Below are 23879 nucleotides of genomic sequence, written 5' to 3' on the forward strand. Positions count from 1 at the left end.
TTTCTTTTTTTTTTTTTTCTTTCTTTCTTTCTTTCTTTCTTTTTTTTTTTTTTTTTTTTTAAATATCCGGATTCACAGTTAAGTTTCAAAGAATCTTCTCTGGCTCACAGTGAAATACATGAAAAAGTGTTTTAACAAGATCTCGTTTCTCTGCCGCCTGCCTTTTAGCAGCATTTAAAGGGGGTGCGGGGTTGGGGGGTAGGAAGCAGGGATAGCAAAGTTGTGAAAAATGAAAAGGTCAAAAACCTACATCTCTATCTTTTCCTTTTCAACACCACGGCTGTTTTGAAAACTTTTTTGTTACCCCCCCCCAAAAAATGTTTGGTTGCCATGGAAAGTTGTTTCTTGAAGGATCCCAAGTTGCTGGACAGATCAGCCACTGGAACTAAACTGATGCTTTTTAAACTCTGGAAGAGAGTGGTCTCTAACAACCAGGACCACACGGTACCTGTGCCTTCAGCAGAACAAATAGTGTCAAAGAGACAAGACAGAAAGTCCCAAGTAAGTTGCCAGGAAGACTCCATTTCTGCTGTCCAAGTAGGAAAGTGCACGGACCTCTGTGCATTTGCCTTACAGGGCAAAGGCCCTTGAGGAACATTTGGGTTTTGGGGGGAAACACAATTCGAGGCACAGAAGCAGATGATAACTTCTCCCTGCCAGGCAGCAAGGCGTCCCTGGTGGTGCTGTTTAATCAACTTGGGTCCAAGAAGTTGGGCCAATGCTGGTTTCACACCTGCTTTTGTCTGAACATTGTTATTATTTAATTATTATTGTAACTCCCATGTGTTTCTAGGGCTGTCCCTACCTCTCTTCGCAAGATCTTTTCCGTTGGCCTTACAATAGTTCATCTGGCACCTGACTCACCCGCCAGACTCTCTGTTGTGGCAGGCCCCAGAACGCCTGCCATTTTATCTGAATCCAAAAGCGTATTAATAAAAATTTAAAAAGATTGTATTAGATCATGTAAAAAAAAAAAAGAAATGTATTAAAACAAAAAAATTAAAAATTTAAAAAGATTCTATTAGATCGTGTAAAAAGAAAAAAAAAAGAAATGTACTAAAGCAAAATTTTTTTAATTTAAAAAGATTCTATTAGATCATGTAAAAAGAAAAAAAAGAAATGTATTAAAACAAAAAAATTAAAAAGATTCTATTAGATCATGTAAAAAGAAAAAAAAACCAAATGTATTAAAACAAAAAAATTTAAAAAGATTCTATTAGATCGTGTAAAAAGAAAAAGAAGAAATGTATTGAAAATTTTTTTTCATTTAAAAAGATTCCATTAGCTGGGGCGCCTGGGTGGCGCAGTCAGTTAAGTGTCCGACTTCAGCCAGGTCACGATCTCGCGGTCCGTGAGTTCGAGCCCCGTGTCAGGCTCTGGGCTGATGGCTCGGAGCCTGGAGGCTGTTTCCGATTCTGTGTCTCCCTCTCTCTCTGCCCCTCCCCTGTTCATGCTCTGTCTCTCTCTGTCCCAAAAATAAATAAAAAACGTTGAAAAAAATTTTTTTTAAAGATTCCATTAGATCATGTAAAAAGAAAAAAAGAAATGTATTAAAACAAATTTTTTTTTAATTTAAAAAGATTCTATCAGATCATCTAAAAAGAAAAAAAAGAAAATGTATTAAAACAAAACCCAAAACTTTTTTTTTTTTTGGGGGGGGGGGGGTTCTCTTACACCAGCCAGGGATATAATTTGCCTCTTACTCTGCATCTCTTATTAGAGCATTTCTGATTCTTAGGATCTGTTTTCCCAATGCTCGAAATGCAACTTTATTCCCATTAAAATGCCCCCTATTCACTGAATACCAATACCCTGTGATATATATTTTTTTACTTTGAATTAACAGGGCATTCGTTATTTATTACTCTTCAAGTTCACGAGAACCTTGTTCCATGCCTTTGGAAAGCTTAGAGATGTTAACCTAGCATTTTCTCTGAGAAAACCCCTTCAAGTAGCCTTCAAAGTCTCTACCACGTCCTGTTCCACAGTGGACCACCCAACAGCCTGCACCTGCTAAAAGAAATAAGGGGAAAACCAGCAAATCAGGAGCCAGACACAGGAGTACGTGGTTCAAAACCCAACACCTTTCCAAACACCTGTGTGTTTCAGAATTCCACGTAGTGCTTGATGAACAAGGGATGAAGAAAACATTTTTACTGTATATTTGAATTTTATTTGAGAAAATAAGATCGGTTCTTCTTCTATCTATTCAGGATCTGCAGGGACATGGGAGCGTGACACTTTTTTCTGTATTTGACTGTGACCAGTGGGTTTCTCGAGCCGCCTTCCTGAGGCACCCAATGAACTCATTTTGAGATTGTGATCAGAATTCATTTTATTAGCAGCCCCCCTCACCAAATGATAGCGATTCATTTCCTGAAAATTCCTTTCTTGAGATTTCAAAAGCGTCTTGCTGAAGGAGGAGAAAAAACACTTGACTGAAAAAAGGGTGACAATAAATGTACATTGGATACATTTGGGTTTCTTTTGATGACAGACAGATATATACATTATTTACACACACCTATGTGTATATATCTATGGATACATGTAGAGAGATATTCAGAAATAATTGTAAAAGGAATCAGTGTGATACATTAAACGTAAACTTAAGGACTGATTTTTAAAGGTGATTTAATCAATACCTGTTCACAAAGCAGGCTCCACAAATGCACAGATGGTCTCTGAATTCCTGTACTCACAGACCATTGTGAAACACTGGTTTTACATCGTTACGAAATAAAGTCACAAAGTTATTACCAAGGGTGCCCAGTGGTTGCAAATCTCAACTGGGGTTCATATCCCTCTGAAAATAGATTGCATGTCAATCATTTCACGTTGAGGTTGGAGTGTCGTGTCATTTCTGTTACATCTGTTTCCATTTTTTTTTAATTGTTTAATGTTTATTCTTAGAGAGAGAGAGAAACAGAGACAGAGACAGAGGAGACAGAGCGTGAGTGGAGGAGGGGCAGAAATAGAATGAGACACAGAATCCGAAGCAGGCTCCAGGCTCTGAGCTGTCAGCACAGAACCCTAGGCGGGGCTCAAACTCGTGAACCATGAGTTCATGACCTGAGCCAAAGTCGGACGCTGAGCCCGCTGAGCCCACTGAGCCACCCAGGCGCCCCTTTCATTTTTGTTACTTAAATATGTTGAGATATTTATCGCAGTCAGCAAACTAGAACAAAGACCTTTGCTCGGACATCTTGTTTTGCCCTGTTTTCGGTTTTACACGTTTCTGTTCTGTTGATAATTTTTAACCGTTTACTTGGAGTTTGCTACATTCAGCCTCACTGGTTCTCATGTATTCTCATGTTTCGGTTAAAAATGCATCTGTAGGCTCATCTTTGAATAAAGAGGTAAAAACAAATGATCTTTTTGAAGCAGATTGCACACTTCCCGAGATGATGAAACTTATTACGCCGTGTGCTTCTTGAATAAGTCACCTTTTAGGAGTTGAGCACTGTTTAGGAAGTAAGCATTTCATCAAAATCTTCTAGTTTCTAGTGTTTTAGGTAGATAGAGAAATGTACATAGGCATTCATATTACTTCAGATGTCCGTATGCTTGTCAAAAATACCATTTCTGTGACTAGAAAAAATGATAACATTGAGCAGTTTTCTTAGGCAGTCTTACCACGGTGTATGTAATTCCACATAGATGCATGGTTGATTCCAGTCCAAAGAAGGAAGAACATAATAATCCGTGCCCTTTGTCCTTTGCATAGTATCAGTTCATCCGTGTGATTTTTTTTTTTTTATTCTATTTCCTTACTTGACTTTCTTTTTCCAGACATCCATGATCAGAACAGTAAGAAGCCGGTCATGGTCTATATCCACGGCGGGTCTTACATGGAGGGCACTGGGAATATGATAGACGGCAGTGTGCTGGCCAGCTACGGCAATGTCATTGTGATCACCATTAACTACCGGCTGGGAATTCTAGGTGAGTGATGGCATCGGGTGAATGTGCAAGGGGCGGTGACAAAGTGGTGCTTTTTACTGTGTGGGGAGTAGCTGAGCTGCACTGTGTTACTCCGATCCTTGGAAGGTTCTATTTCCCTGGGCTCGCTGCAGGAGAGGTTTGGTCTTCTTTTTCAGGCATGCAGCTTTTCATCGTTGAATTGTATTTTGGAGAACCCCTATCCTTCCTCCAACAAAGGCAGACTCCAAGGTCCCAAATTAAAATGAAATTTTACTTAAATGCATTTCTATCTTTGGGCCAAATGAATACTTTTTGGGCATCACAGCCCTGTAGAGGGAACTCATTTGCTGATGGGTGATCCTTTGGGAAGCAGTGACGAAGGAGGGCCGTAGATAGTAGATTTCTTTACTTGTCTTTAGCTTGGGGGCTGGAAATCTTTCACCTAATTCCTTAACTGATCATCTGTGAGCGTTGTGTCTCTGTGGCGGGGTTACAATGACTGTTGTATTTGCACACAGTGGAGCTTGGCTCTCACTTGAATTTTGCAACAGTTTCTGATTTACCGTAAAGGGTGAGGGCATGGAAATCCACCAGTAAGAGCTCTCCATGGTTTTGCTGTTTATTTCCTTTTTCCCCACTGGGGGCTTGGAAAAATAGATATTTGGGGTGGGCTCTATTTTGATATTTATCTTCGTTTGTAGTTTTGTCTACCGTTGTACATTTCATGACTAATATTCCTAGGCGTACATGAAAACGTTTGTTTTTAAGACAATAGAACGCGTAAATGGAGCTCTGCCGATCAAAATCTGTGGCTGAAAATGTTCTCTCCAAATGGACAAATATTACCAAGAATGTATGATTTTCACCTTGATGTTTTCATTTTATTTTGAGCATTTTTTTTTCATTTACATGTGAAAACATTCACCTAGGAAAGACCCCTGGAGCTGGGAGGGTGGGGGGATGGGGAGTGGTAGAAATGCATTTGTAGTTTACAAATGCAAATCACCCACAGATGTTTGCAAAGTTGAGCCTTTTGGAGCATTGATAAAGTCCTCAAAATTCCCCATTGGTTTTTGCACATGAAAGAAAATAAAATGCATTAGCATCAAGAACCCTCTTGTTTTATGATTTTACTTCCTTTTCTGTTTTCATAGGTCCTCTGAGCCAGGTCCTTGTAGAATCATTGTAGTTAACATCACAGCCCCATGAGTGCCTGCATTTCTGAACATTTTTTCAGCAGTTTCTGGGTAGTTGCTTCTGCCTCTAGTCCTTGAAACAGGAAATCGTGTTTCTTGGTCTTTTACAAAAGGTCCATTCTGACATAGAGGTGGAGGGAGGATACAACGTGTCAGCGCAGTGCCTATGGTCTTTTCGAAGAGGGCATTGTAGCATCATCAGACCGAGCACGGAGCCCTGGGCTCTGTTTTCTGAATGAAGCAGTACCCATTGAACAAGCTTTTGCTTCCGTGGAGTTACAGAATGTTCTCTTGCGTGCATGATGCTTTGATGTTCCTTAAAACGTTAGATTTGAAAGGAAATCGATTTTCTCCCCCTCTGAAGCCCAGCTGTGGGATGTAGCTCCATTTACATGGTGACGCCTTATCAGTTTGGCATGTTTGTGAAATTATGTGCAGATCTGGGAAATGCTGTGGGATTACACACACACACACACACACACACACACACACACTATATATACATATGTAAATGTGTATCTATATTTATATATGCATATACATATGCACACATATATGTACACATTTATACATGTATACATACGGATCTTTTAAGCAAAAGAAAAAAGTTTGCTTCTAAAATATTTCCCCTTGAAAGACGTTAAGTCCACGTTTTGCTCCTGAGAGTTAAAACAGAACTCGCGGTGGCAAAACAGAGAGCTGTAGTGGGCGACAGAGAAATCAAAGAATCAATTTAGCATCTCTGTGCCGGTCTATTTACAGTGCACGAATGAGCTACTGTGGAGACGCTGCGAAGGCCACAGACCCCCTTTTATTTGCTGGGGTGAACCGTGCCAGCTTGGCCGATTATACAGAGTGCTAGAGATTCTGAAATGTGACTTAGTTTATCTGTCTTTACCACGGATCTTGCGTTTGTTCCCGACCCTCTTCAAAACTGCTAAGGGACACTTCCTTTTAGCTTGCAGGAAGCCGGCTATTTTCGGTGTTGAGAAATATTTTTAAACCATTGCCGTCCGGATATTTAAAAAGATGATCCGATAAAACGGCACAACCGTACGTGGGGACGAACGTTCTAATTAGTGCTTTTGATATGGAGAGATATGTTTTTAGCAAAACGTGGAAATATTGAGTTTCCTCTTCAAAAAAGCCATTAGTGCATAAGTGCTCTTTTACTGTCTAAGAAATTTGAAAAAATATTGTTTGATATTATTGTTTTTATGGAGTAATAAATGCTGTTTTCCCACCCAAAGGAGGAGGGTCTGACAACAGGAATTACGGTATACGCAGGAGGCTGGTGCATGGAAAGAACACAGATTTTAGCATGAGGCTTTAGGTGTGAAATCTCATAGCCCAGTAGTGGCAACAAGGACACCGAATCACCTTATAATTTCCATTCTTACTAATACCTCTGGACAACATATGAATATCATTGTTGCTCTATACGTGTAATCGCAGCTGGCGAAACAATGTAATCACTAGTATCTATCAAATGCCGCCCTCTAACCTGAACCTTAATTAAAAAAAAAATAATGATTAGAAGACACTTGTGTTTTGGAATATGGATGGTTTCTTTACTCATGACAGTGTGGCACAGTCTTGCCAGCCATTGGCCATATAACTTGTTATCTAGTCCAGGATGCGTGGAGAGCTGTTCATATGCTATTGATACACTGGAATTAAGCCAGGCAAACTGGTACGTATCATCAGGACTAGAAGGTCATTATTTATGTCGGCATGAAGTCTAGTCATTGGACTCGTCTTCCATTTATTTTCCAAAAAGATGCTCTTTTCTAACCATATCTCCGGTTCTGCTCTGCACCTTGGTCATTAGGAAGGCATACATATCCAAGACTTGAGTTCCATCACATCTGCCTCTTATTTATTTATTTTTTCATGACAAGCGTCCAAAGACCTTAGACATAAAAGAGAAACTCCTCCTGAATGCCTTCTGATGGAAATACCCGGAATTTATTTATTTGTGGCTCTTAACCTCTCTATTCACTCATTCATTGTCTCCACTTTGCCTTTACATCTTGAATTAGTTCATTCCACCACCATTTAAACATTCATTTGAATTTACCTCCCATGGCATCACTCCCTTTTGGGTATCACTACCTGCAATTTGAAGCCTCATGCATGCTTTAAATTATTTTTGCTTTACCACAGTCTGACTTCTATGCTTTAGTACCCACTCGTCGAGAACCTGTGGCTGGCCAGCCATGGATGGCTGTAGTTGCTCACTTAATCCTCACCACGCCCATTGGATGGGCTTGCTTACTTTACTTACAAGAAAAGGACATGTAGAGGTGAAGGGTGAAGGGTTGACTCCCAGTGATACCCCTTGTGGGGATCAGTGCTGGGATCCCAGCTCAGGGCTGAGAGAAGCCTCAACTCTGTAGTTTTTCCACTAAGATCGCGCCTCCAGGCTTTCCTGTCGGTATTAAGCATGAATCAGGTAAACTACAGAATGAGTTTGGAAACCGATGTAGCTTCTATAATTATGCAAAAAAAGTCAGTTGATCTAGATACAAAATTATGATTACGATGCTTACAGTTATGTGCCTCCAAGTGGGTCTTGATATCTCGTTCGTTATCATGGTGCACGGTGAGGGTGATGTCCACCCCAGCAGCACCATCGATGGATCACAGCAAAGCTCTTCGCTGCTGTAGATCTAATGGTTTATGGGCCGGTTGGGTGTGGGATTGATCGCTATTGCCCATTCGTTGCCTATCTGCTGCGTGCTGCCCATAATGGAGTCAATGCCACTAAGCCAGATGGTGACTTCAACAGATTTCTCACCTGACAGGTATTCTACGGTCTTAGGAAACATTGCCCATAGATTTATATAACTGACTTTTTCAAGGATTCAAAAAAAGTATCAGAAACACCTGCTTGTTTCTCAGGTGTTGTAACTGGTGTAAAATTTTTGCCTCAGGGAAGGTTGCGTAGGGGTTATCCTGAAGTTGTCTTTAAGGTGAGTGATTGCGTAAGTTCATTCACATGCAGTGACATCATAGCTTTGAATATAACACAGAAATGGTTTGAAGTAAAGGCAGTGTACTTGCAGAACAAAAATTCACACGCTTTGGGGTGCCTGGGTGGCTCAGTTGCTTGCATTCAAGTGTGGCTCAGGTCAGGATCTCGTGGTTCGCGAGTTCAAGCTCTGCGTTGGGCTCTGTGTTGACAGAGGAGCTGGAGCCTGCTTCAGATTCTGTGTTTCCCTCTCTCTCTGCCCCTCCCCTGCTCACAGTCTGTCTCTCCCTCTCAAAATAATAAATAAACATTAAAATAAATCGATAAATAAAATTCACAGGATTTGAGCCATATGCCTGCTATGATGGGGTGTCCACCTTCATGGTTCTCGTGTCCTTTGTGGGGTCTCGATTTCCAGCTGAAATGCGGGGTAGGTGAGTGGCATTTGTAGGCAGCTCTTTGATATCAGCCAGAGGACTCTCGCCATCATCCATTTGATACGTTGGTGTTCTATGTCTGATTCCACTCCATAAAAGGAGTCTGGGAATCATTGGGGCAAAGGATTGATACATTCCTATAAAGAGCTATGGTCTGAATTACATATTGTGTGCATTGTGCACGAGCATTTTACATCCGTGATAATTTGGTGGGTCCCTATAATACGCCTTAGACACCTCTGCTGAAAATGTCAAGCTGCTGTACCCAGAATACATCTCCTTTTTTTGGGAGTTTATTGGTTGCTGTTTGCTAATGGCACTGTTTTATTTTTTTTTTTCTTAGACACTCTGTTGTCTTTGGTTTGTTTTTATCTCTTACTAAGGATTTTGGTTTGCTTTTTATTTTAATTTTTTAAAGTCTATTTATTTTGAGACAGGTGGTGGTGGAGCAGGGGAAGAGAGAGGATCCCAAGTAGGCTCTGTGCTGTCAGCACAGAGCGCACTGCCAGCCTCGATCTTACAAACTGTGAGATCATGACCTGAGCTGAAATCCAGAGTCGGATGCCTAACCCACTGAGCCACCCAGGCGTCCCTTAAGCATTTTGTTTTAAATTACAAATGGAACCCATCTTAAGATCAAGTCAAAATTTCATACAGGTATCTATAAAGGGAAACAATAATCCGGCCCACTTTGAGGATCTCCTCATCTTGCTGCTGCCCTCCTAACTCGCGTTATATTCCCCCTCTTTACGGGTTTGCCCTGATTTGATTTCCCACTGGAAGTGTTGCCATTCTGTGTCTTAGAAACCATGCATTGCTAAGCTGCATTTTAAATGCCACATAGGGGCACCTGGGTGGCTCGGTCGGTTGGGCGTCTGACTTTGGCTCACGTCATGATCTCATGGTTCACGGGTTTCAGCCCTGCTTCAGGCTCTGTGCTGGCAGCTTGGAGCCTGGAGCCTGCTTCAGATTCTGTGTCTCATTCTTTCTCTCTGCCCCCTCCCGCTCACACTCTGTCTCTCTCTTTATCTCAAAAATAAACATTTTTTTAAAAATGTGGTGAAAAGTTCAGGGCATAGAGAGGAAAAGTGAAGTGTTGCATTTAGAGAAATATACGTAATCTTAGAGAAGTAAAGGAATATGGGAGAAAATGGCGGGAAATGGGATCTGGAGGTGAGAGGAATTATGTGGGACCACTCAAAACCAGGATATTGAAAGTCGGTGGTAGAAAGGAACAAGCTCTGGGTCTCCCTGCTGCACTGCTTGCCCATGTGACTCTCTAAGATGGGCTGGGATGTGGACGGATGTGTATAGTCCAGATAACACAATCGTAGGATGCATACATTGCTCAAAGGAGGGTTGGTCTTGCCTCTTCTCTGTGCCAAAATTTATGCAAAATAGAAAAATCAAGAAATGTCCTCTCTCCCCCCCCAAAAAAATACATCATCTTCCATTGTCTTCATCAGTAGGTTTCGATGCATCTAATAACCCACTTGGAAACACCATAATCGGGTCTTTGTTATTGCTGGTGTGGAACCTGAGCTCTGGGAGTAGACAAGTTCATGGCCCTGTTATGCCCTTGGTGACCATTGGCGTGGACGTTCCTCTTCTGCCTGCCTTTCAGGTGGCTGAAAATGCCCACTACATTGATTTGATGCATTCAGCAAATAAGTTAGAGGCATGGTGTTAGAATAAAGTCCTGTGTTTGGGACTTCAGAGGGCCCCAGGAGCAGATCTGGAAGGCATTGCCGTGGGGTGGAGACTTTGTAACGAGGAGGATGAGTATGAACAAGGGAGACAGGTCCCTTCTGTTGCAAGCTGCTGGGTCCATGGAATAAGAATAAGACGTCTGTGGCAAGTGTAGACACCCAGGGATATGAACGGATTTTTTGAGGGGTGAAGACAATCATGGTTGGGAGAAATCAGAACCAAAGACTTTTCACTTTTAATCTCAAATGAGCCTAACTATGACCAGCCCCTGCCACTCTACAGAGAATATACTTGATCCTTTAAGAATGATTCAGAATTTCCTCAAGGAAGGTGGAATTTTATTTCTGTGTGCATCGTCATTCTTGGAAATCAAGGTGTTAGGACACACTTGATTGAAGAACCTATTAAGTAAATACAATAATTGTCGCTTAACTGATTGCAGAGGACTGTGTAAGCTTGAGTTAACAATTGCATGGGGTAACCTTTGAAAACTGTCCCTTCCTTGGAATGTTTGCATTCAGAACAGAGTCCTTTTCTGATTATTAATTCAAAAAGAAGACACATTCTTTCTTTTGCATGTTTTCTTAATTTTCCGTCTCACCCACCGTGTGAACACGAACAGATGACTCTTTTCAGTTGTTTTAGGTAAAGTGGCTGCTGTCTTTATTGGGAAAAAGGGACATAGGCATCCTTCTACTGACAAGGAAAACAGTGATGGGCATTTGGGTACGGGAGAAAGGTAGGAATTTTTCCAAGGAGAAGCATTGAACCTGAGGGTCAGAATGCATTAGCTTGATTGGACATGGCTGGGAATTCAGATTCTGCTGATGATTGTGTCAGAGAAATGGGTTTTAAACAATCCCTAACAAGATAAATACCTCCATAGTTCTTCTGTATCTTGACTTCCTTCCCTTCGTATATTCAAGGAAGTTAGTCCTTCCAAGTCACATAATGGAAAAATCTCCCAAAGGCAACCTGAGGGGGACATTTAAAGACCCCCTAAGGCGGAAACGCTCCATGACCAAAAGAATCTGGCCTGCAGATCAGTTTTTGTTTATTCTGCCCTTTGCCTGAACACCTCCTTTACAAGAAGTGTGGAAGGAATGTACACATCTATACCTAGCCTGCAGCAGGGATACCCCGGAGCGCCCTATTCTTGAAGATACCTTCCTATTTTTTCCCAATCACATGTCAAGAAGTCACTGGCTTTGTGAAAATGACCCTAGCGGATGCAAGGTGCAGATTCAAAGTCAATTTCTTGGGAAGAAAAATGTCACTCAGACACCGCGGCTGTCTTGTAGATTTAACAATGTAAATGTATTTCTCAAATAAAATTACATTGGAACATGTTGCTTAGGTATGTTGAGCCTAATGCTTAGGACGGTGTATCTTTTATTTAAAAACAGAAAAACACAATAGCTTTTTGAATGAAGTGTGCATTTCCCAGTATAAAAGAATCAGAAATATTCTAGAACACTGCATGGAACCATCCTTTGGCCATTAGATATGGATGAGCTAAAATCTTTATGCAGGTAAATCAGTCGCAAGGCTCTGGTGATTCTGTTAATAATATGACACTGGATGAACTATATTCATTGCATTCAGTACTACAGCTTTTATTATAGGTTCAGATATTATGGAGGGAAGGCTGTGTCTCGTGAAATGTTCTGTGAAACAGTCATGAACAGGTGGGTAGCATAAATGCATTATAAAGAAGTGCATTTTAGGGTGCCTGGGGGCTCACTGGGTCAAGTGTCATGATCTCATCGTTCGTGGATTTGAGCCCCATGATCGGCTCTGTGCTGACAGCTCAAAGCTTGGAGCCTGCTTTGGATTCTGTGTCTCCCTCTCTCTCTGTCCCTCCCTCACTTGTACTCTGCCTCTGAAAAATGAATAAAAATGTTAAAAATTTTTCAAAAAAGAAATACATTTTGAGGGCACCTGGGTGGCTCATGCGGTTGAGTGTCTGACTGTTGATTTCAGCTCAGGTCATGATCTCACGAGTTGTGAGTTCAAGCCCCATGTTGGGCTCTGCTGATAGTGTAGAGCCTGCTTAGGATTCTCTGTCTCTCCCTTTCCATCTGCCCCTCCCTTGCTCTCTGTCTCTGTCCCTCAAATATAAATTAATAAACTTAAAAAAAAAAGACACACATTTTGGTATAGACAGAGGTATGACCTGGCCTCCTAGAAAAACACCATCCAGTATAACTACCCAGTACAACTAAGAGTTGTACCGGAAGTGAGAGAACAGTTTTCGAAAGAGGAAATATTTCCAGTTTGGATTGAGAAACAATTTCTATCATTCAGAATGACCCTGCCTCTTTACTAAAATACCCTGATAATGGTTTAGATGACTCTATTCCTCTTTTTTATTAATGATGTGCCCCATATACAGACACATACACACACACACACACACACATATACACACATACTGTATACAGGTATGTGTATATATGTGTATAATAATACGCCATATTTATATATAAATATTTTATTTAAATTTTTTTAACGTATGTTTATTTTTGAGAGAGAGACAGAGCGCGAGCAGGGGACAGGCAGAGAGAGAGGGAGACACAGGCTCCAGGCCCCGAGCTGTCAGCACAGAGCTCCAGGCGGGGCTCGAACCCACGAACCGTGAGATCATGACCTGAGCTGAAGTCGGATGCTTAACTGACTAAGCCACCCAGGCACCCCTTATATATAAATATTCTTTTAGTCCACCCTCTGCTTTCTGAACACACAGAAGACACCCCCTGGAGTGCCTGTTTTCCATTCGTTTCTGAACCTCTGAATATCCTTTCCCCTCATTGCTATCTCTGTCCCTCCTAAGCATCTACCTATATGAAAGTCCTCTAGAAATATGACTCATGGTTTTCTCGAGAACTTCTTTATTAAAAACCATGCATAGATGTCACATCTGAAAGCATCCTGAGCGAATGCTATGTTGTCTCTGCTTTCTCCGCTTTTTCAATGTTCTAAACATATTTCATCAGAACAGAGTGATAGTAACATAGGTATATTCATCCATAAAATATTACTGAATTTCACACTTAAAGATTTGTCCAGTTTATGTGCATTATGTGTTAAACTCATCCATTTTTTAAGACCTAATTTTTCCCCTTTACCTATAATGTGGTAAAATGTTCTATTTTAAGAGAGAAATGATTGTAAAGGCTTTTTTTTCTAAGAAAGGGGACAAAAATTAGGGCTCCTGGTGGTTCAGTCAGTTAAGTGTCCTACTTCTGCTCAGGTCATGATCTCACAGTTCGTGAGTTTGAGCCCAACATTGGGCTCAGTGTTGACAGCTCAGAGCCTGGAGGCTGCTTCAGATTCTGTGTCTCCCTCTCTCTCTGCCCCTCCCCTGCTCACACTCTGTCTCTCTCTATCTCTAACATAAATGAACATCAAAAAAATTTCAAATAGTGGTCCATTGTATTAATGTGATGCACTTGGTTTATTCAGTCATCTGAATGAGTGAGCATTTTGGTTGTCTCCCCTTTTTGGATATTATGCATAAAGGTGCCTTAGATACTGATGTACAAGTTTTTGTAGGATTCTATGTAAGCGTTTCTCTTGTGTATATACCTAGTAGTATGATACCTGGTCCATATGATACTCGGTTTAACGATACGAGGAACTTCCACTTTCTTTCCAAAAGGGGCTGCATTGGTACCAGCATAAAAGATGTAGTCTCACCAACACTCATTCACATCTGTCTTTTTAGTAGAGCCATCCTAGTGGGTGCAAAGAGGTACCATATTTGATATGCATTTCCCTGAATGGTAATGATGTTGAACATCATCTCACGTGCTTATGGGCCATATATCTTTCTTGGAGAAATGTCGATCCTTTGCCCATTTTTATTGGGGGACTCGGCTTTTACTGAGTTGTTAAAAGTTTTTTTCTTTAAGTTTGTTTATTCATTTTTGAGAGAGACAGAGATAGCATGAGTGGTGAATGAGAGAGAGAGAGAGAGAGAGAGAGAGAGAGAGAGAGAGAGAGAGAATCCCAAGCAGGCTCCACGCTGTCAGCACAGAGCCCAACGTGGGGCTCAAACTCACGAACCATGAGATCGCGACCTGAGCCAAAATCAAGAGTATTGCAAATCCTGTATCTGATAAGAAATATGTATTCAGAATATGTTACTAAAATAAAAAAAAACTTTTAGGGGAGCCTGGGTGGCTCAGTCGGTTGAGCGTCTGACTCTTGATTTTTGAATATTAAACCCAACCTGCATCCTGGAATAAATCCCACTTGGTCATAGTGTATAATCCTTTTTATACGTCTCTGGATTCGGTTTCCTGGCATTTTTTTGAGGCCTTTTACATCCATATTCATAAGAAAGATGAATCTGTAGGTCTGTTTTCTGGTGATGCCTTCATCAGCTTTTGGTATCAGGGTTCCGTTCTCCTCGCTGAACGAGTGGGAAGTGTCCCCTGCAGTTCATTTCTGTAAAGAGAGTGTAAAGGATGGGTGTTAATTCCCCTTTAAACAATTGGTAGGATTCAGCAAGGAAGCCATCTGGGCCTGGGATGTTCTTTGAGGAAAATTTTTTCCTTACTGACTCACTTTGTCTACTTGTCTACATTTCTTCATCCGTCTTTGGAGCTCCTTTGCCGGTAGACATTCAGCGCCTACCTGGAAGGTGATGGTGCTTCACTTCCCACCTCTTACGCTGATATTTGCACTCAGTTTTCATTCCCATCCTCCTACCCATATCCACAGCATATCCCCCCTTGAAATTGCCACCAAGACTTTCAAAGGAAAAGACTCCATGTTACTCATAAAACTCACTGCAAAGAGGGAACCCTGCACTCTCTTTGCGTCTCTTGTACCATTTACGTATCTGAAACTTTGCCCTCACTTTCACACATCCACCGCTCTGCATAATGACCTCCTGGCATGTCTCGAGCCCAGTGCCATCACCCCCCGTCCCCCCAGGGCAGAGCCGCATTGCCTCCCGTACCTGTCAAGATTGTGTAACCATTGCACCGACCTGATTCCTGGATGCAAGAATGGGCAAGGTGCACCCAGAATAGACTAGCATCTGAGGGTTTCCATAATTGGGGATTTCATCCTGATACTGCAGGTTTGGAAATGGAAATCTGTGAGCAGTTGACGCATATATCGGGGGAAGACCAGCATGAACCAAACTGCAGTGCAGATGCAGTCATTGACCGGGAGTCATAAAGCCCTTCATAACTATCCACAAAACATTGATAAGCAATCCTTCAGCTGTGAGTTGGCAAGCCAAATTCACAAGGTGTTGTAGGCATCCCTAAATTTAAATTTTACAAAAATGAGAGGGGGAGAAAGAGACTTGTTTGTGTACAGTGTAAGTGGTAAGACACTTTTCCACACCCTTACAAAGATAGCTTTGCCACGGAAAATACAATAGTGGATTTCGTTCAGGGGCACCTGGGTGGCTTAGTCAGTTCAGCGTCCAACTTCGGCTCAGGTCATGATCTCACGGTTTGTGGGTTCGAGCCCCGCGTCGGGCTCTGTGCTGACAGCTCAGAGCCTGGAGCCTGCTTTGGATTCCGTGTCTCCCTCTCTCTCTACCCCTTGCCTGCTCACAGTCTGTCTCTCTCTTTGTCTCAAAAAAATGAATGAACATTCAAAAAAAATCGTGGTTTTCATTCGTTCATTGTTTCTTTCATTCAGTAAATGTATACTAAAATCCTACTGTTTTCCACATGGTACTGGGAATAGACTAGTGAAGAAAAAAGAAAAAAATTCCCGAGCACGTTCCCTTTTTATTCCAGTGAGGAGACCATAAAAACCAGACACACACCATAAAATGCACAGTATCATACGATATGGTGACTGCTATGGATAAATATTTAGCATGGAAGGCTGCTAGATTGGTTTCTGTTTCATAATTCTTATACCTCTGCTCAAGTTCATCCTGTTTGGTTTCCATTGATTCATAGAGCAGCCTTCTTTCCCTTAATCTCACCTCCTGCGGAAGCATGTAGCCTCTCACGTTGGACTGATGTTTCTTCTGTGCACTAAAAGGTATTGAGCAGCGACCCTGGCCTCCACATGGTAGCTGCCAGGCAACTCTTCCATGTCCCAAATGTGACCACCAAAAATGCCTCCGGTCCCTGCTCAGTGTCCCCTGGTGGAGAGAAGCACAGCAGAATTGGCTTTTTGCTCCCTGTCCCTCAACTCATTTGGAATGTGTTGTATACGGTTTTGTTCCCTCCTGCGGACAACGTTTACTTCCTGTAACCGGTTTCCAAGCTCCTTGAGGGCCAGGGTCATAGCAGATACTGCCTTTTGTCTTCTGAGCGTCTACCAGACAATAAACGTCTTCAGGATGACTAGCAGTTGCCATGCGTTTAGCTCCAAATTGCAAATTGGAAGCTAATTAATAAAGGAGAGAATATATTGACTTGAACAACTTTTCTTTTTTTTTATTGCACTAGGAGTGAACTCCTGGTTGTCAAATTCTACGAATGCCTCATTTTGTGTAAACCATATGTATTTCCACTTGTTACGTTCACCAGCTGTTCCTTTTTCCCACATATTGAAAGGTTCCATTTTCCTGGATACATCTACTGATGCTGGTGTGACGAGTTCAGGATGTATCTTCCTAACGTGTGACTTAGCTTGAAGACACACAGTTTATGTTCATGGCATGCATTTGATCTTGAATGGAAACATAAGCTTAAAGAAACATTTGAAAATCTGCATATCCTTATATTTTTTATCAGGTTTTGAGAGTTGTAAAAACAAACCAAAACAATAGAGCTTCGTAATAGAGATTTTCTCTCTTTGGCTCTTTCCGTGGGTATTTTCTTAATTAAAAAAAAAAATTTCTTAATGTTTATTTATTTTTGAGAGATAGAGACAGAGCATGAGTGGGGGAGGGGCAGAGAGAGAGGGAGACACAGAGTCCAAAGCAGGCTCCAGGCTCTGAGCTGTCAGCACAGAGCTCAACGCAGGGCTTGGACTCATGAATCCTGAGATCATGACCTGAGCCAAAGTCGGGTGCTTAACTGACTGAGCCACCCAGTCACCCCTTTCCGTGGCTATTTTAAACAAAGCTGGTAAACAAGCAATAATTGTGATTTTTCCCAAAACTGGCTTAATTTTTTTTTTTTTTTTTTTTTTTTTTTTTTTGCAAATGGCTGGCAAGTTTCTTAAATGATCCTAAAATCTCAGTGTATTAGTTTTCTAGGCTGGCCATAACAAATTACCAGAAAATTGGTGGCTTAAAACAATGGAAGTCTGTTCTCCCACAGTCTGAGATCTAGGCGGGCAGGACCACTGAGATCCAGGGGAGGCAGAGTTGTTGAGATCCAGGCAGGACCCCTGAGATCCAGGCAGGGCAGGATCACTGAGTTCCAGGAAGAGCAGGACCACTGAGATGCAGGCAGGGCAGGACCATTGAGATCTAGGGGAAACAGGACCCCTGAGATCCAGGGGGGACAGGGCTGCTGAGTTCCAAGCAGGGCTGCTGAGATCCAGGCAGGGCAGGACCACTGGGATCCAGGCAGGGCAGGGCCTTTGGGATCCAGGCAGGGCAGGGCCACTGAGATCCAGGAGGGGCAGGACCCCTGAGATCCAGAGGGGGCAGGACCACTGAGATCCAGGCGGGGCAGGACCATGCTCCCTCTGCAGGCTCTAAGGAAAGGTCCTTCCTGCCTCTTCCAGCTTCTGGGCTCCAAGTGTCCCTGGGCTTGTGGCTGTATCCCTCCTGTCTTGGCCTCCATCTTTACATGGCTTCGCCTGTGTGCATCTCTCCTCTTATAAGGAAACTGGTCATTGACCTTAGGGCTCACCTGAATTCAGGATGATTTCCTCTCAAGACACTTAATGGATAACATCCGCAAAGACCCATTTCTAAGGAAGGTGGCATTCTAAGGCTCCAAGGAGGCATGAATGTTTGGAAGACAGCATTTAACCTGTGTTCCTACCTTTCTCAACTGGGTCATTATCTCGATATTGTGGGTGGGCACAGGGGTATCCAGTGTTTGCATCGTTGTGTTGGGATGCCACCTTATGCAGCCTTGTCTTTCACTCACCACCACCCTCATGGAACATCCTAGGACTTCCCGTGACTTCACTTCCTTCCTCCTCTTCGCTTTCCAGTAATGTAGTCGTGCAGTATCCAGAAGTGTCTCCTCTGAACCTTTAAAGTGTCCCCACTAGTATTAAAAGCAGCAGAAGCATTTTTCCCGGGACACAGCTTACGCCTTTGCACCAGCCACGTGTAGGGCTATGTCTGATATCTTCAATTACAAAGCTGTAAACATAAAGCGAAACTATCACTTTGCTCTGTTCTTTGCGCCTTTTCCCTATTATAAAATCCAATTACGAATGCTCCTGAATGCCTTATCTGGGGATTGCAAGTTGGCCACAGGCAACATCAAAACGCAGGTCCTGAAGATTAACGTACAAGATTAATACAGGGTTTAAAAAGGAACTGATTCAAATCTATCTGAAGGGTTTTTTTTTTTAATTTTTTTAATGTTTGTTTATTTTTGAGAGAGACAGAATATGAGCGGGGAAGGGGCAGAGAGAGAAGGAGACACAGAATCTGAAGCAGGTTCCAGGCTCTAAGCTGTCAGTACAGAGCCCGACGCGGGGCTCGAACCCACGGACCGTGAGATCATGACCTGAGCTAAAGTCGGACGCTTAACTTACTGAGTCACCCAGGAACCCCTCAAATCCATCTGAAGTTTTAATGTGACTCATGGACTTTTAATGAAAGCAGTGGCCTCATAATGCCTCATCATTTCTTTCCAAATTCAATCACATTACACATTGCCCTTAAGAGCAGCTTTACTTTGCCTGAATCCGGCTTTGGAGAGGTGGTGTTCTTTATTTTTTCTTTTCACTCTTGTCCCACAGTACTACGAAGAGGTTATTTCATGCCCTTCTCTGGTTTTAAATGGAGGTGAGTGGTCATGATGTTCCTTGCACACAAATCTTACGTAGGTCTTGTAGCAGACACGGGCACCCTGTGCCTGATTCATGGATGCATGTGTGCTGGGTGGGTATAGGCTGGCATGGAGATCAGAGACGCCTCGACCAGTGAGGTCTGAGCCCACAGCACACACAGGGGTGATTGTTTTTCCTGGACACATGATAGCTCGTTGGTGCTTCACCAGCAGAGCATTTGGCCAGTGAAAATAAAATAGTCCATTATAGGGAAATTCTTAATTCCTTTTTTTTTTATGAAAAAAACCTTCGTTTTAATGTTTATTTATTTTTGAGAGACAGTGCGAGCCAGGGAGGGGCAGAGAGAGAGGGAGACACACAATCTGAAGCAGGCTCCGGGCTCTGAGCTGTCAGCACAGAGCCCGACGCGGGGCTCGAACTTGTGAACTATGAGATCATGACCTGAGCCAAAGTTGGATGCTTAACCAACTGAGCCACACAGGCGCCCCTATTATAGGGAAATTCTTAGGCTTTATTTTTTATTTGCTAGAGAATAAAAGCAGAGAATCCTGGTTTAGATTGCTCATAGTTTCTGATACTCCTAGTCCCATTCAGTAAGCTGCTTTTTCTTCCTTTATTCATTTACACGAAGAGCCTCTTTAGTCTGAGAGATTTTCCCCCCAGTTTTATAAAGATATAATGGACATATAACACTGTCGTAGGTTTAGGTGTATGGCATGATGATTGATGTATGTTGTGAAATGCCCACCACATCAGTTAACATCTATCACCTCATATGGTGACAATTTCTTTTTTCTTGTGATGAGAATTTTTTAAGATTCACTGGTGGGGAACGTTAGTCTCCCTGCCAGTATAGACTTGGAGACTATGACCCACTTTAAAATAGGAACGAATGGGACAAATACGATTTATAATTAGTGATTAGAATTCAGTATTTCTCATATCTGCAGTGGGATTTCTGTTTAACTGTTAAAGATACCTCTGGTGCGTGAAGCCCCCGTAGTCCCTGCCTTTTATAGTTTGTCCTGGCACCAGCCTTTGAAATACAAATGTGAGAACCTTCCTATCCTTCCTGGAGAAACGGAGATGAGAGCAACTCAAACCGAGAAGCGAAACCAGATCTGTGATGTTCATAAGATGCTTAATTTCATGTTACGTGCATTTCACCACAGTCTGAGCAAAAGTCCGAAGCTGGTCACATCCACCCCGAGCTCCCCACCTTAAACTTTCACGAAAGGTTGAGGGTATTTCTTCCAAGAAACCTATCAACAAGCCTAGCAATGAACAAGAAAAACATGTCAAGATACACCACAACGTCCTGAAATGCAAAAACAGAAGCGACCTGGCCCCAAAGACCTCCTCTTTTTTCTTCCTTTCTGCTACGTTCAGAGGCATTGTGTCCCGGGATCGAATCAATCAGGGCCGCTAAATGAATTCCTGTGCTTTTGACAAGGTAAAGAGCGAAGTTAAAGAAATTCCTTTAAAACCGCAAACCTGTAGACATGACGGTCGAATTTAAGTGTTCATCTCCTGCTACTGTGATTTCTTGAGAATCACCAAAAAACAACTCATCACTTTTCATAGCACATATCAGGGGCTTCTTAAGACACTTGCTAAAGTGACGATTTTAAGTGGTGATTCGTGTCAGTCCAATGTTAACTTTCCTTTCTTTGGGTTGTAATACTGTTTGGGACGCTTGGGGAGTGGGAGTTTTCGGTAGAGGCATAGTGGTTGGACAATTACATTTAGTGCTTAGACTTTCTCTTGTTTTCCGTTACTTCTCACACAGTTTGAAATCTGCCTCCAAGTTGTTTTTCCCTGCACTACAGTGAGACAAAACAGTGGCCCTCTTCTCAGCCTGTAGAATTCTCTTATTTTCCTATCATTATTCACCTGTCGCCTTGAGAACCATGCAGGGACCCTGCCCCACCCACCTTTGCTGGATGCTGAGGGCCCCCGAGAGCTGTGTGCTGACGGCTTCCCACCAAACTGTAAATGTATATTGTTTAGGAGGACAAAGAACACCCGTGACACATGTATCGCCATCTCAAAAGTCTTTTTAATGTCCAGAACTTTTTTTAAAGTGGGCTCCACACCCAACCTAGGGCTTGAACCCAAGACCCTGACATCAAGAGTTACATGCTCTACCGACTGGGCCAGCCGGGCTCCCCTGTATATCTAGAACTTTCGGCACAACGTGTGCATTGTGACGTCAGCCCCTTGATTGGACTTTAAAGGCCCAAGAATGCAGTTGTCTGCCCATTTCTTGGAAGAATGCATATTAGCCGCAAACACAGGACAACACTTCATCATCAACTGGGAGCACCCAGGTTGTATACATCATTACAGGACCTCTGAGATAGCTTCGCCTTGGATTTTTCTATACAGCTCTTGCAAAGTATTTACTTACTTATTTTTAATTTTTTAGAAAATAACTTAGAAATTAGAAATAAATTTTTTATTTATTTGAGAGAGACAGAGACAACGCGAGCAGCAAAGGGGCGGAGAGAGGGAGAGAGAGAGAATCCCAAAGCGGGCTCCACACTGTCAGCACAGAGCCCGACGCGGGGCTCGAACTCATGGAACCGGAGATTGTGACCTGAGCCGAAACCGAGTAGGACGCTTCACCGACAGAGCCACCCACCCAGGCACCCCTATTTTTTTAAAAGAAAACCTAAAGAATATCAGTAGTCTGAAGGTAAAATATAATTTAAAAAGGGGGTCATAATGTTATATTGGGCTATGTCAACCCAAGGGGTTCCTGAAGCTTCTAACCCTTGACCCAAATATCACCTGTTGCCGGATTGGAATCCCAGCCTCACAGCGTTTCCATGTCAGTATGCACATGTGATATACGACGTAACTTAAATCCCCAAACATCTTCAGGAACACGACACCAGATTTCGACGGACTCCAGAGTTTTCTGGTTTTAAAACCCAACTCCTGCTGAACCAGGAGGAAATTGGTGTGGCTTTGCCTTGAGGGGCGGAAAAAGAAAAGGTGCCTTTGCCTACTTTTCCTGGTTATTTCTGGCTCCACCCTTCCTGCCCAATGCAATGCTGTTTTTCCTGTCCCCAGGATAGCTTGTCCTGTGTCTCTGAGAAGAGCTGTCCTCTGCTTGTGAGGGAGACTTTTCCTTCCATCCAAATGGATGGCGTCCATTTAACTAGCACATTGCAGCAACTTTTCTCTTTATTCCTTCCCATTTTATACTTTAACCGTATATGTGCTGTCTGCACACCTCTGAGTCCAGAAGGAGGAGCTGCATTCATTATCAGTGAATATGCTTTCCTATGTGCCTGTGGTGTGCAAGACAAACATTTGTCCGGGATCTTTAAGGGTCTAGTTTCTGGGGCACGTGGGGGGCTTAGTCGGATGAGTGTCTGACTTCGGCTCAGGTCATGATTTCGCGCTTCGTGGGTTCAAGCCCCGCATCGGGCTCTGTGCTGACAGCTGGGAGTCTGGAGCCTGCCTCAGATTCTGTGTCTCCCTCTCTCTCTGCCCCTCCACAACTTGTGCTCTATGTCTCTCAAAACTAAACAAACATTAAAAAAATAAAAAATGAAGTGAAATAAACATTTAATTTCTAAGTCCCCTGTCACACATTGAACACAAATTCGGGTTGAGTTCATACCTTGTATCAGCCTTGTCACACATGGTCCATGATTTAGGGAAGCTCCCAGCCCAGTGCAGCAAATAAACACAGATCCTATTACTGTCTTCCAAGTCCCTGAGCCACTTCGTTTTATATGTTCCACATCCTTTAAAAGGAGTGAGTGACCCAAATCCAACAGATTCCACTATAAGAAAATAGAATTGCGTGTATTCCATTTTGGCTTCTCCCATCCTTTCCTTCCTAGAGTTTTGGTTCATACTAAGTTGAATTAGCAACTGGTGTTTCTTGCCAGGGCGCTGGCAGGGCTTGGTGGTGACCTAAGTGTACATTCAGTGGTTTTTGTGTTCAAAAGCTACAACTCAGAGAACACTTCCAAGGTCTCGGTTTATTCTCCTAGTCATTTCTGAAATGGTCCACGAGAGACGGGGGATTTTTTTTAAGCCCCATACTGCTTTTCACTTCAACATGTCAGATGTAAGACCAGTAGATAGTCCTTTATTAGAAGCCTCCTTCTGCAGGTACAAAGTTTCTCATGACTGTGTGTGATCCTGATGTGTGAATCGGCCATTTGCTGTAAGAAACTCGGGACTTTCGTCTCCCAATGACAACGTATGCCTTCCAACCATGATGAAAAGTCATTTCAGATCATGCCACTTCTTGGTGACGTATGTTAAGTGAGCTGCACATATTTCCGCCAATTCTGTCTCAACAGAAGGCTGTATTTTTCTTTTCACACCGTTTAGTCTCCTTTATACAGTTCACATAGGAACTTGGGCTTGGTTAAAGACTCCCGCTGATTTCACTTGATAGTGTTGCACACATAAATCTTTCTGGGCTTCAGAAGCAAGGTTGAGAACATTTTCTCGTTCAGGAGTAAAGGGATTCATCTGGAAGTCATTTCACAGATAAGATCCAGGCATGCTGTGGCAGGAGATCTCTCTGGATCAAATGTTCCTTTAGGCGTACTTAAATATGATCTGAGTCAGCACTCTATATTTAATAAATGCTCCGTGCATACCAAGCGTTGAAGCTTAGCTCTTCAGACACGATGCGTAGGTCAGACTCACCCCATAAACTTGTAGAATGCGCGAGATGCGGCATGAATA

At 42.6% G+C, this 23879-nt stretch overlaps 1 protein-coding gene across 6 annotated transcripts in view; it reads left to right on the forward strand.

Moving 5' to 3' along the window:
- Window positions 1-23879, forward strand: part of LOC145714208 (neuroligin-4, X-linked) — a 312054-nt gene that overhangs the window by 186616 nt on the left and 101559 nt on the right. For all 6 annotated transcript variants that reach the window (XM_081793443.1, XM_081793448.1, XM_081793446.1 and 3 more), the window contains one exon: window positions 3793-3945. In XM_081793443.1, coding sequence (XP_081649569.1) covers window positions 3793-3945 — 153 coding nt within the window. The remainder of the gene's footprint in view (window positions 1-3792; window positions 3946-23879) is intronic.

The sequence above is a fragment of the Panthera onca genome, chromosome X, assembly GCF_046562875.1.
Source record: "Panthera onca isolate mPanOnc1 chromosome X, mPanOnc1 haplotype 2, whole genome shotgun sequence".
NCBI lineage: Eukaryota > Metazoa > Chordata > Mammalia > Carnivora > Felidae > Panthera > Panthera onca.